This window comes from Oreochromis niloticus, linkage group LG18, assembly GCF_001858045.2.
Source record: "Oreochromis niloticus isolate F11D_XX linkage group LG18, O_niloticus_UMD_NMBU, whole genome shotgun sequence".
Lineage (NCBI taxonomy): Eukaryota > Metazoa > Chordata > Actinopteri > Cichliformes > Cichlidae > Oreochromis > Oreochromis niloticus.
In genome coordinates, this window is record NC_031982.2 from 4297166 (window position 1) to 4311019 (window position 13854).

Here is a 13854-nt window from a genome sequence, read left to right on the forward strand (position 1 = left end):
ATATTATAATTCTGATCATTTATCAGCACTGATACATGTGAGACTTCATCAGAGGTGTGAGCATCACAGCAGATGCCTTTGTGTCAAAGTAACTGAGAATAAAACAGAAAAACATGAAGCAGATTTTCCTGGTCTGGCTTTTTATAGCAGATAACCTTAAAAATATTCTGCAATTTTGCATAATTTTAAAAACTATAAATTTCTTCAGTATTGAACAGCAGAAATTAGGCTTTCTTGTCTGAGGTCATTTAAGTTATAAAAAAAACTACAGACAGCGGCCGACAGCGCTGCAAACAGCGGTAGACTTTGGGGTAATAAGCGAATGGATAATGCAGAAAACAGATTTGAGACGGGAAACTGTTCTTGAAGTACAGAGAGAGAGAGAGGGAGAGAGGGAGAGAGCTGTGCATGAAGTGTGATTTTTATCGTGGTGGAAGCAAAACAGCAAAAGTCAGAGGGAATTCATGACGACATTGATCAAATGTGAAGCGTAGTTTGCTGCTTCTTTTGCTGCTGGCTTGGTGATTTTTGGTTGGACAGACACAAAACCTGCAGCTCAGAATCAGCGCAAAAAAGACGTAAAGACAGAGCGGACCCGACGCACCAGAGTCAGCGAGCTGTCGGCTTTCAGCCCTGACGGCGTGTCCGTGTACGGGCCGTCGGGGCTGAAAGCCGAGAAAGACAAAGCTGATTCTGATGCGTCGGGTCCGCTCTGTCTTTACGTCTTTGTGCAGAATCTGTTTTCCTGCTCTCATTTACTGTTTGTTGAAATAGTTTTGTGAGCTTTAACCTGAGATTCTGGCGTTTCTGGCAAAATACATTTATATTTAAAAGTCGATTCATGATTTAATGAATCAATATCACTTTATTCAAGCTACTCACCTCCCTCTATCCACCTGCACTTTCAAACGTACACACGAAGGACTACGGGACAACTACAGGACCACGGCCAATCACAGAGGTCCCGCCCCTGACTATCTCTGATTGGGACACACGATAGGGGCATGATGTGTGTAAGTTGTTGACCACACGGAGACTTTCAGAGTTGCCGAGACTGTTTTTGTCTTTTTTACTGGAACAGCTGGTCGCACCAGTGCGACCACAGATTTTTTTTAGTCATACCACTGAAAAACTTGGTCGCAATCTAGAGCCCTGTTAGGTCCTGTGGTGATAACTGCAGAAGGCTGGTGACCACTGGGCACTCAGCACAGGGCTCTGTGACTTTATGTGGCCTACTGCTTTGTGGCTGAGCCGCCGTCATCCCCAACCACTTCCACTTTGTTATGATACCACCAATTTCATGAGTGGACTTGTTAGTGTCCTATCACCACGCTCGAGTTCACTGAGAGTGACTCATTACAAATGCAACCTGCATTGCAACCTGCTTGGTTTTATACACCTGTGGCCATGGAAGTGACTGAAACACCTGAAATCAATGAGATGGGTGGGTGAGTGAATAGTTTGGGCATCTTTCCAAATAACAGCGGCTAAATCATTCAGAGAGCTCACTTTAAAAATCTGATTATATGACCACAATTAACAGCCCTGGTACTCTGCTATGCGTGTTATGGAGGATAAAGTATACAATGATAGATACGATGAAGCGGTTCTCCTCGTGTCCTTCATGCTGTGACAAATCAAACTGGACAATCTCAGAGGATTACTTGTTGCTTTCAAGTATCCAGTAACACAATTTTACCCCTAAAAAGGACTAACACAGAAAATTGGAGGTATGTGTATTTGCTGGGATGTATCCAATAGCTCCACATGAAAAGAAAACATCAGAAAGCATGCAGTAACATACCACTTTGTTGTTCTGTAAACTCCATGTTCATATGAGCACGGCACAAACATGCACAGTGCTGTCCTCCAGATCTCTGCAGAGTCTCTGCTCTGTCACATTCTGTACACACTGTTCAGCCCAAGCAGCTCCTCTTAGCTCTTATATAAGGGCTGCTGTGCACGCCTTCTAACTTACCTCGATTCCCTCGAGCTTTTAGAGTGTGTCAGAGCTCATGCACGTCCACATGTGCACACAGCTTTGTATGCTTCAGAGGACATTGGAGCTCTGCACAGTCTCAGCAGACTTCTGATCTTTAGCCAGCTTTTACAAGGACGTTTTTTCCTCATTGGGGCAGAATGTTTTCAAACACACACATTTTAAACGCCACGTCATACAACTGCAGCTGCATCCACTTCCTCAGTGCAACAGGCTGGTTCGGTTTGTGGCGCCAGTATGCAACAGTACGCAGCACATTCCACTGATGGTGGCAGCGACCTATGTGCAGGAACCAAATCCCACGCCTGGCTTTGTTGTGACAGATCCCCAGAAAGTCACTAGCATTAGATCAGACTGCTGTTTGTTGAAGCTAGTGTCGAGCTATTTTGATTAGATCACAGGGACAGAGCAAACAAACTAGTCAATGACTTGAGCAACTCTGCAGTTCCAGGTGTCCACAGGTGTCTTTAAAACCTCTCTAACCCCATTTCAACTGGACTGGAAGACAAAACATCAGACTCAAAGTCAGCGGATATGAAACATTAATGAAAAAGATATTTGATTGAGTTTATTTATCATTTAAAGTTAAAGAAAGATGAATTGACTGTTTGTTCGACTTAATATTTAGTTTACTGCTTGTTGAATTCCTGTATTTCTTTGGTTCTTTGTGGTTTTCTCATTAACTTCCATTATATTCGTCTATGTTGAGTCTTCAGTAGGGCTGTTCGATATAACGATATATATCGGATGACGATATAAAAACGTCTATCGTTTCATTTTACGCTATCGTTTGTTTCGTGGTGTCGCAAAATAAACTGTTTACGGCAATATTTTTTCATTATTTTGATGGTCACTGTAGTGGCTATATGAATTTCCTAAAGTTCTCTCTTTCTCTTATATTTAATATAACCACACTACAGATGGGTTTTTATGCGTTGTCGTTAGCAACAACGACGGTAAAACCACCTCGTGTCCGCTTGTTTATTTTCCACATAAACCTTTCACAATAAAGCTCAAGATCCTGTTGAGACTTTTCAAAATAAACTGAATCACGTGAAAGATGCAGAGTATTTACGGATGAGAAGCAAAAAAGAGCCGTCAGGTGCTAAAAAATAAACCTTAGACTCAAACGTTAGAACAGGCTTTTCCCCGCAGCACGCCGTGTAATAAATACTCACAAAGAAAACGGCGGCCGTTACAACCTATGTCTAAAATGTATCGTTTCATGCATCAGTTAAAACACTCGACTCCAGGTACATGACGCCCAGCTGGAAACACTTCACGCAAGTCGAGCTGCCCGAGATTCACAGAATTTACAGAAAATGTTACATTTTTGTGATTTATATCGTTATCGGACGATAGATGTCTTAATATCGGGATATGAGATTTTGGTCATATCGCACAGCCCTAGTCTTCAGTTCTTGTTCGTCTTATTGGGGTTGCTTTTGCTTTTAGTTTCCTGTCGCGTTCCATTTCTGTGTTTGTCCTTCAGCTTCCATGTTTCCCTGTCTTATCCTCGTCTCCCTCCATGTGTCAAAGTAATTCCATTCCACTGTCAGTTATGTCTCCCTTCATGTTTTATTTTGGTAGCACCTCTGTGCCTTTCTCCTGTTCCTCACTGTGCCACAGCTGTGTAACCTCTGGGTTCCCTTTGCACCTACACTGTATTCTTGGTTTTGAACTTATTCTCTGGACATCAGCATTAAACGCTCATGTTGAGTTAAATTTCTGCATCACGCATTTGGGTCTGCAAAATTAATCACACAGCCTATTATGACAGCTCCAAACCAAAACACGATACCTGACACAGATGCACAAAGCGCTGTGCTCTCATGCAAGGTTACATGGAGCCACCGCCATGCTCAGGGTTGAATTTAGAAAAACAACACGCTCAGCAAATGCAAAGGACACAAAACATCACACATCAGCCCCAGAGGAGCAGACACAGCCATTACCCTTCCATCTGTGATGTACTCAAGCAACTCCCAGCCCTTTGGAGAGGGGAAGCAGCAGCCCTGAGAGACGATAATGTGGAAAAGTCAAGAAGGCATGTGACAAGGAAACATAATGATAAATGGGAAAGTGCACATTTTTCAGCAGAAATACACCAATGACAAAGACGACGAGATCTGCCATCCAGGTAGGCGTATGATCACATGCTCCAAAGTCACGACAAGCACTTTACGGTTTACTCTCTACTCTTTAATCTAGAGTCAATATTAAATGAGCAGCTGCCACTGTTTGATCACATGAGGTAACAAAGTGCACACGTCTTGCAGCCATTGGTTAGCTGTGAAAAGGACCTGCCTAAGTAAATTTGGAGGAAGGCATTTGTTCATTCATGGAGCACATTTGGAGGAGAACTCGCGGCTGACAGATGGGTGGCTGTGGCTCAGAGCTCGGTGGCTCTGCTCCAGTCTACATGCCAAACACAACTAGGCAAGACACGAACCCCAGTTTCTCTCTGATGCATCTACTGGAGTATGAAAGGCTGTGAATGGTTGATAAGCGCTTTATGTGCTCCAAGAGAACAGAAAACCAGCCCAGAACTCTTTCTTATAACCAAGCAGGTCATAAATACGGAGAAAACTGAGGAATCTGAGTGATTTTAACCAGGATATATCCTTCCTACACATATGGAACAAATACAACACTAATGTGTAGGACTGAGTTCTTGCATTTAAATCAATAGCAAATTGATCGGTTCTGATATATCACTTTTCTGCTCTACTTAAGAGCATTGAAAGTACATGATACGACACGCCTCATTCACCTGGTCATAGTTCTCAGGCTATCATGACTCTTCCCAATCTAGTGAAGTGAATCACTCTGAATGTGACAAACTGTATTTACTTACAGCTGTTAGACGCCTGCAGAGTCGTGGCTGTTTTTAATGCATTGAGTGTCTAAAGATCATGGACATGATCATTTGTGCCATTTTGAATCCTGTATCAGTGATGCTGAAAAAATACTTCATGCTTGTATTATTCTCAACTATTGTGATTCGTTACCATCAGGTTCTTTTAAAAACCTCCCTGAAAAGCCTTCAGCTGATCCAAAATGCTGCAGCAAGAGTCCTGACAGGGACTAGAAAGAGAGAGCAGATTTCTCCTGTTTTGGCTTCCCTTCATTGGCTTCCTGTTAAATCCAGAATTCAAAATCCTGCTCCTCACATACAAGGTCTTAAATAATCAGGCCCCATCTTATCTTAGGCTACGTTCACACTGCAGGTCTTAATGCTCAATTCCGATTTTTTGATCAAATCTGATTTTTTTGTCTGCTTGTTCACACTACACATAAAATGCGACATCAAACGCGCTCTAGTGTGAACGCTCAAAGCGGCCCGCATGCGCAAAAGAAGACGTCACACACAACGCGCTCTGTTTAGACCCAGACCAAACAGTATTGTTTGACTGATGGCCCTTAATATAAAGACTTCGGACTTTACGTTTCCAAATTTTTTGCTTTAAGTTATTTTGTTATTTACATAATAATGTAAATAACCTAATAATGATCCTTTTTGCTGTTTTAGAGGGGCGGTGCTTCTAAGGATAGCTGCAGGTTTCTGTCAGAATCTGCAGAAAATACAGTAAAAATAAAATGTTCACATTTCTCCAACGTTGTCTTCCCAACAGTTTCACCGGATGGCAAGAAATCGTTCGCGATGTCCTATCGGGCGCTTCTCCGGCGCTGATAATTGGCGTCTGTCTTGTGTCAGTGACGTAAAAGACGGATTTAATGCGACATGACCGTTCAAACAGCAGTCGCTTTCTAAAACATCAGATATGTATCGGATTCAGTACCACATACGAAAGTGACCCAGATGGGATTTGAAAATATCGGATTTGTGCCGTTCACACTGTCAGACCATGATCGGATACGGGTCGCATAGGGGCGAAAAAATCGGATTTGATGCGCTTTCGCCTGCAGTGTGAACGTAGCCTTAATGACCTTGTAGTACCATATCTCCCTATTAGAGCACTTCGCTCTCGCACTGCAGGCCTACTTGTTGTTCCTAGAGTATTTAAAAGTAGAATGGGAGGCAGAGCCTTCAGTTTTCAGGCCCCTCTTCTGTGGAACCAGCTTCCAGTTTGGATTCAGGAGACAGACACTATCTCTACTGGATTTCAAACTTGCCTTTTGGGTAAAGCATATAGTTAGGACTGGCTCTCTTAGCTATGCTGTAATAGGCTGAGTCTGCTGGGGGCTTCCAGTGGTGAACTGAGCATTTAAATTTGTCAAGTTTGATACAGTTTTGACTTTGTCTCTTTGTCTCTGGACAAGAGCGGTGACGTCCATGACACAGCCCACTGTTTGTATGTGGAATAACATAAGATTACAGAGAACCTGGTAAAAGGGACTACAACATTAGGAGGTCTGTTCATAGCGGTAATTGTATACTTGGTTAGACTGAAATGGAACAAATGGGCAGAGTTTAAAACCAATAGCTTCACAAATCTGTTACAAATCTGTTTAAACTCACTGAAATGAAGCCAGAACTAAATTTGGGATTGCAGTTATTTGTGTTATACACCAGGAGGCAGTGTGTAACTCGGTGCTAAAACCATGTTACTAATGTTATAAAGAAAATAGTTTACCAAGACAAAAGCACTGACACACTGACAGACGGGGTTTTCACTTTTCCACAACATGTTGACAGCCTGGGCAAAGTGCTAACACAAGGATTAGAGCACATTTGAATTTCTGGTTTGTTTGTTTTGTTTTTTTATGAACAAGTTCTCAGATGCATTTCTGCTTCAAACACTGAACATGACCTTAATGCATCTGTTAAAGCTCCAAAGAGACAATATTTCTCTCACTCAACAAGAAAAACCCTGGAAAAGCTGCAGATGGAATTATTAAACTACAAGTAAAATAGCAACAGCACTTTAGAAAACATTAAAATCTTTGAAGTTCTGCAAAAACTGAATAGTTTGTTCACGAGTGTTTTTGTCAATGCTAAATAAATAGTATTAAAATGTTAGCATTCTTACTATGCTTATTTCACAAATGCATTGCCTGATTCTATCTACTCTTATTAATAGCAGTTTATAAAGAGATCAGTTTATTCGAGCAGCTTTCCACGACAGTCCAGTTTCTCACGTAGCCCTCTGAGCCCACCCCTGGGCTACAGGGACCACTCCCCTATGTGTCAGGGATAAAAGCATTAACCACCAAACAAAAGTGGCTGCTTTTGGACCCAGCAATTCTTGGGATTACCCTGCAGGTAAATACCTGGACCTCACACGCATTCATGCGTTCATGTGTTCACATAAACAACTTAGAGCTTTGTTTGCACTTACCAAAGTACACCTAAGTTTCCCTATGCTGACAAAGTACCAACTATAGTAGCAGACTCTGTAAAAAAAAAAAAAAGACAGCGTAATATCTCCAGCAATTAGTCAAACTGAAAATGTTTTTGGAGACCAAAAGCAGCTATTCTACTCTGGGCCACAGTTTTTTCTAAACGTCACACACTGCCTTTGGATTTACTACAGCATGCAAAACTCTTCTACATGTCTGCTACATCTATGTGCTGTAAAATAGAGGAAAACGTAGTATTACCTGCTTTAATTACGTGAATTATGCAACAAAAGGAAGGATGGAGACTATGGGACGAAGCAGGTTGGACATGGAGTGTTTTAACAGTCACTGAGCTTGATGTAAAGAGACATATTACAGATCATACAGAAACAAGGGGGGGAAAAAACATCTGATTTTGCACTGCTCCAGTGGTGAGCATGCCGTGTCCTTTTTGAGATTCATTCACAGTCATTCTAGGTATAAAAAACAAACAAACAAGAGCGCTGGAGAAAAGTGGGGTAATACACCAAGAGTGGACTGGTTAACTAACAATGAACTAAACATTTTTTCAGAAATCTTATTACTCCATCTGTGTGAATTTCCAATGTTTAACATATTTTTTCAGACGTGTTATGTTGGTCTTGTTGTTCTTTCCCGATCTTCTTCTTTCTCCTCTGCTCTTCTCCCTGTACACTAACTGCTGCACCTCCACCCACCAGTCTGTCAAGCTAATCAAGTTTGCAGATGACACCACCGTTATTGGACTCATCTCGGACGGGGATGAGTCTGCCTACAGGAGGGAGGTTGAACGTCTGGTGTCCTGGTGCAGCCACAACAACCTGGTGCTGAACGCCCAGAAGACAGTGGAGGTTATTGTGGACTTCAGGAAGCACACAGCCCCACTCCCCCCCATCATCCTGACTGACACCCCCATCACCTTTGTGGACTCATTCCGCTTCCTGGGTACCACCATCACCCAGGACCTGAAGTGGGAGCCCACCATCACCTCCGTCATAAAGAAAGCCCAGCAGAGGATGTACTTCCTGAGGCAGCTGAAGAAATTCAACCTGCCAACACGGACGATGATGCAATTCTACACTGCAATCATCGAGTCCATCCTCACCTCCTCCATCACCGTGTGGTACGCTGGAGCCACTATCAGGGACAAACAGAGACTGCAGCGTGTTGTGCGCTCTGCTGAGAAGGTGATTGGCTGCAGACTCCCATCTCTGCAGGACCTGTACACCTCCAGGACACTGGGGCGTGCAGCTCGGATCACAGCTGACCCTTCTCACCCTGGACACAGTCTGTTTGACCTGCTCCCCTCAGGCAGGAGGCTCCGGTCCATTCGCACCAGAACCTCTCGCCATAAGAACAGTTTCCTCCCCTCTGCTGTTGGACTCATGAACAATAACCACATGACTGTTCCCACCACTAACACGTGACCCTACACTGTGTTCACTGCATCATTCCATGTTTGGCACTGATCACCACCTGCACTCATGTATATATCTATCTACTTAGCACTTTTAAGTTTTATTTTTATGTTTATTTAAGCGTTATATGACAGTATGTTTGCACTAAGTACCGCAGCAATTTCCTAATGTTGTAAACCTGCTCAACATTTGGCAATAAAACCCTTTCTGATTCTGATTCTGATTCTGATCTGTGCCAGCTAAACAAAGACATCTCACTATAAGCTGTTTTAGTGTTTACAGGTCTGCACTACACTAACCAGACGCTCATCTCCCGCTGTCACCACAGTGGAATCGTTTTCCATCCATCCGTTTGCAGAACACTGTCATGGACTCATCTGACCTGGTTGTATAGTTTCCTGTGCTAACCCTATCCCTGAAATTTGCAAAGGGAGAACAGTAAACGATGCGCAGTGGGGTGAGGACAGAGTGTACTCGGCATGTGGCTTAGTCGTTTACATCAGCATACACCACATGGGGCCGTCATCGGCCTTTGAGTTATCACCCTTACTCAATCATAAAGTACGTTAAGATATGACAACGAATATTTAATTTTTTTGCACCTCACATGTTATTTCCAAAAAATAAACAAAAACGGGACTGAATGAGATTAAAGAGAAGACTACACTGGCTCAGCGACGGGCCTAAAACTACAACCACCATGGAGGACAGCTTTTCTATAGGATGGAGGAGAGCCCCGCGAGCCACGTATGAGCCCACCGCGGATACTGACACGTGAGCAGAAAGTGACGGGGATAAACTGGGGGCGGGGTGCCCCGAGTCCACACTGACTGGCTCAACAGGCCTACCAACATCACTAACGCAACGCAATGAAGCCTCACGACAGACGGCTAACGTTATCTGTCGCGTGCGAGGCAATGTTGCCCGTTAATCCCGGGAGCTCGAGTCGCCATGGTGAACCGCCCGATCTGAAGGCTGGATGAAGCGGCCGTGTCAGGCAGACCTGCGCTGTTGCGATAATGTACGACTATCCGCACTGGAGGCAGGGCTAACCCACAAAAGCACTAAGGTGTCGCTTAGCTCGAAGTCTCTTTATAACCGCCGCCGACTCCTGAACGACGGCTAAACCATCCCCGTACGGAGCAGTTAGCCACAATGAAATAACAGAGTGACAGCCAATCAACTTTCAAATGCCTGCCAGTGAAAGCTGACGGCTGCGTCATCCCAGGCAGCGCTCTCGGGACAGAATCAAACCCACCTTTTGGTTTTGGGTTCCCTTTGCCGCTTTTCTTTGAAGCCATGGCTGAGTCCTTGGTTGCAGGACCGGAAACGTCCGATAGAAGACGGGAACGACCGGTGCTTGTTGAAAGGAGAAAAGAAATCAAAATTTCTGCTCCTATCTGATAAAACTCACAACCAAAGAAACCCCGCCCGCTTTACCACTGACGGCTCTCTCGGCCAATGAAAACCTTGTTACACAAAGATGGGCGGGGTTTGGAAATGTTATGACCAATGGGTATCGAGAAGCCTTAGGCTTATTCAGCCGTGTGGATAGTCTTATCTTTGCCCCTCCTCCCTCGCTCCTTTGGAACGTGGCAATATGGTAGATTCCCCCTCACTGCGATGTTTATTTATTCCACTTACCATTTAAACATCTAAATGTCAAAAATATGAGCATAAAACATTTCTCTTAACAACAGCGTAAAGATCCGTGGCTTTTAAAATCAGTGTTTACAAGCAAAACAAAGAAAAACAGCAGTAATAGTGAGGACATTCAAATAGTTTCTGCTGGATATTTGATCACAGTGCTAACATATTACGTTTTAAAATACACGATATTCCATAGTACTGTATAACCAGTGTTCTATCACATGAAGAAACCGTTAGTAAACAATAATACTAATAGTAAATAGCATAATACTACATTTACTAATGCAATGGTTTCAGTCAGCCAGATATTTTGCTAATAATTTAATTGGCCAGTCTATCCCCGGAGGCAGCACGAGCGATAACTCAGCGATAACTCATTGGACTCATTTCAGTTTTTGTCGTTTAAATGCACTGAATAAATGGAGATATTCACATATGTACCTCCTACCAGTGCGTGGCGGTAGTGTACCAATTCGTCGTTTGCCAACTGCCAATGATTTAATAACGAAGAAGAAAAGTCAGCCAATGAGTATCCCAGGTGCATCGCTGTTTATACAGGATGTGTGGGAGCAGGAAGAACACAGGAGATGCAGATGCATCCCTCAGCAAACCATCTCAAATATTTCCTTGTACAGGTATAAATCCACACTGTAACATGTATGTTATCACTAACATGACTGGATGTTGTGCTGCACAGTTATTTGTCAACAGAAATTCTTTGGATTGAGCAGCATTGCCACAGCCACACTTTTTTTTTTTTGTATTATTGTACAAACTAACAATTACAGCGCATATCTTACAAGTCAAAAAGATATGTACAAGTATAGGTGGTTAAGAACAAAGCAGCCATCGAACAAAGAACAAAAGAACAGTATAGGTCAGAGATAACATAAAGCAACATACAAGTACATTAAGTGACCTTCCATATAAAAGTAAAAAAGTTAAAAAACAAAAACAAAGAAAACAAAACAAAAACAAAAGTACGCACACACAGTCTAGCTACATCAGTTGAAAAGCTGCATCAAAAATTCAAGTAAGGAGTGAGCTTTATTTAAGTTACATTTGTCTAATGAAGCCTTCAATAGGAGGACTTCATTTTTAAAGCCAGCAAAAATCTGAGTAATTTTCAAGAAGCGACATTTGTGAATGAAAAATTTTGCAACAATAAATAAATTGTTAATCCCGAATTCTATTTTTTTTATTTTCTGTTTGTAGGCCAAATCTAATTACTTGAAAGGTTAGAGAAGGGCAGTCAATAGTTTTAGAGGTTAACCAGTACTGAAAATCATCCCAAAAAGATCTGGAACTTTCACATGAATAAAAAAGGTGCTCTGTAGTCTCAATATCAGTATTGCAAAAAGTGCATGCGCTCTTATCTATATTGAATTTCTTGTGAAGATAGTCATTGGACGGAAATATGGCATTTAAGATTTTTAAGTGATTTTCTTTTGCTTTAGGTGGAACTGGAAAAAAAAGATACTTAGTCAAAAACCTAATCTTTAAACAAATATTTTCTTTTTCATTGAGAAGGGAAAAGTTGTTTGGTGAGAATTGTCCTTAAAAATGTATTATTGCATGTCTTTCCTTTAAATTGACGATCATCAATAATTAAGGATGGTTCACGAATTATAGAGGAAGAATAGGTTATACTGGCTTTAGCCATGTGAATCATTGCAGGGGGAATGGCTTTCACAACTTTAGTGAATTTACTTTGAGTACATGATAAGACATAATTATCTATGAATTTATTATACTATAATTCATTGCCGTCATTGTCTAAAAGGTGTAAAAATTCCATGATCCATCCAATCCTTATAAAAGATGGATTTTCTTTTTATCAATATACATCTGTTGTTCCAAATCGAATTTGTATGTGGAGAAAAATTATGATTGTAAATCATTTTCCAGTACTGGAGAACCTGTTTATGAAAATTGGATAATTTGATTGGTAATTTGGAAATTTCAAAGTCGCACTTTATAAGAAATTCAATGCCACCAAGCTTCTCGAAAATTACTTTGGGGAAATAAAACCAAATACTGTTTGAATTATTTATGAAAGACTGCAACCATTTGAGTTTGATGGAACCATCCATTGCTTCAAAATCAATCGCAGTCAAACCTCCTTCTTCAAATGACTTCACCATATCATTCTTCCTAATATAATGTTGCTTGTTTCTCCAAACGTAATTAAAGTTAATTTGATTTATATTATCGATTAGTCTATTGGAAACATATAAACATTGTGATGGATAAATCAATCAAGAGATACCTTCTGTTTTAGTAAGCAAGACACATCCAAAGATGGAGAGGTCTCTTTGTAACCAGCTGATTAAAATCTTTTTAGATTTCTGGGTAATATGCTCAAAATTTAGATTTTCTCTATTATTTGTATTCTTTGAGATTATAATACCCAAATATTTAATTCAGTTTTAATAGTGTCACGGGTTCAAAATATTGGGGATGGATACAGGAGGAAAACCAAAATAACAACACTGGTCCGGCCGGGTCAAGTCAAATGATGATTTTAATGAACACACGTGTGGGAGATGAACACTGCACGCAGACAGCATCGATCTCTCTCCGAAAACCACACAACAATAGTTTTTATGAACATCAGGGTATTGGAACGCCCCCTCATGCGTAAAGTAGGTACAATACAATCAATGTTGACAACTTTTAACACATTAAAAGAACATCTTCTTCTTCCCGAGGCCAGATCCTTCCCAGTAATCTTCTAACTCTGCTTATCCCCTGGAACAAACAGTCTCTCCTGCAAGCATAATCAAACAGCTACAAGGCTTTGCAGATTGTTATTTAAATATTTGAACTCTCCCCTACACATGAGTTTAACTACTGCTTGTGTGTGTGCGTGTGTGCCTCGACCTCAGCATTCACTCTGTCTATAAGGACAGAGGCCAACTCTTCATGTGTGCAATAACCTAACTGAAACCATACATGTAGTCTGTTGAATAAATGTTCTAATCAAATGCCACTACTCAAAGCTTAATAAAAAGAATATAAATGAATAAAGGATAATGATGAATAACATGATATATGTGTTTTGTAAGCATGTTCTTTCTATAACTCAAGATCCTTAACACAATGGATTGTTTGGTCCTCGCGCCGAACAAAGTTTCCGACCCTCCACTAGTTGACCGAGCCCCCCTCTTTAGCAAGCACAAAAATACAATGCATGTGTATACAAAAGGATTATCACTGCACCTGTAATAGAAAATGTTAATATGGAATCATGACAATACCTGTAATACAAGTTGTAACATAAGGCCGACAGCCTAAAGAAATTCTCTAATGAAGTAACAATTAATGATGACACATAAATGAACTAATGAGTAATTATTGCCAATACACACTACTTAAAGGTCAACAAAAGATATATCTAAATAAAGGATCATAAAATAACATGATGTAAGTGTCTTGTAAGCATGTGCGGCCTTCTACGCTCTA

At 41.3% G+C, this 13854-nt stretch overlaps 1 protein-coding gene across 2 annotated transcripts in view; it reads right to left on the bottom strand.

Annotated features, from left to right (window-relative positions):
- The window catches only part of LOC100703580 (fibrous sheath CABYR-binding protein), a 39926-nt gene extending 29742 nt beyond the window's left edge, over positions 1-10184 (bottom strand). The window contains exon 1 of one of the 2 annotated variants that reach the window (XM_019348096.2): positions 9998-10184. In XM_019348096.2, the coding sequence (XP_019203641.1) occupies positions 9998-10040 (43 nt within the window). In that variant the 5' untranslated portion in view covers positions 10041-10184. Of the gene's footprint in view, positions 1-1804; positions 1946-9997 lie in introns of those variants that run through there. The other variant, XM_019348098.2, reaches the window with a different exon arrangement.
- Between the last annotated feature and the right edge of the window lie 3670 nt (positions 10185-13854).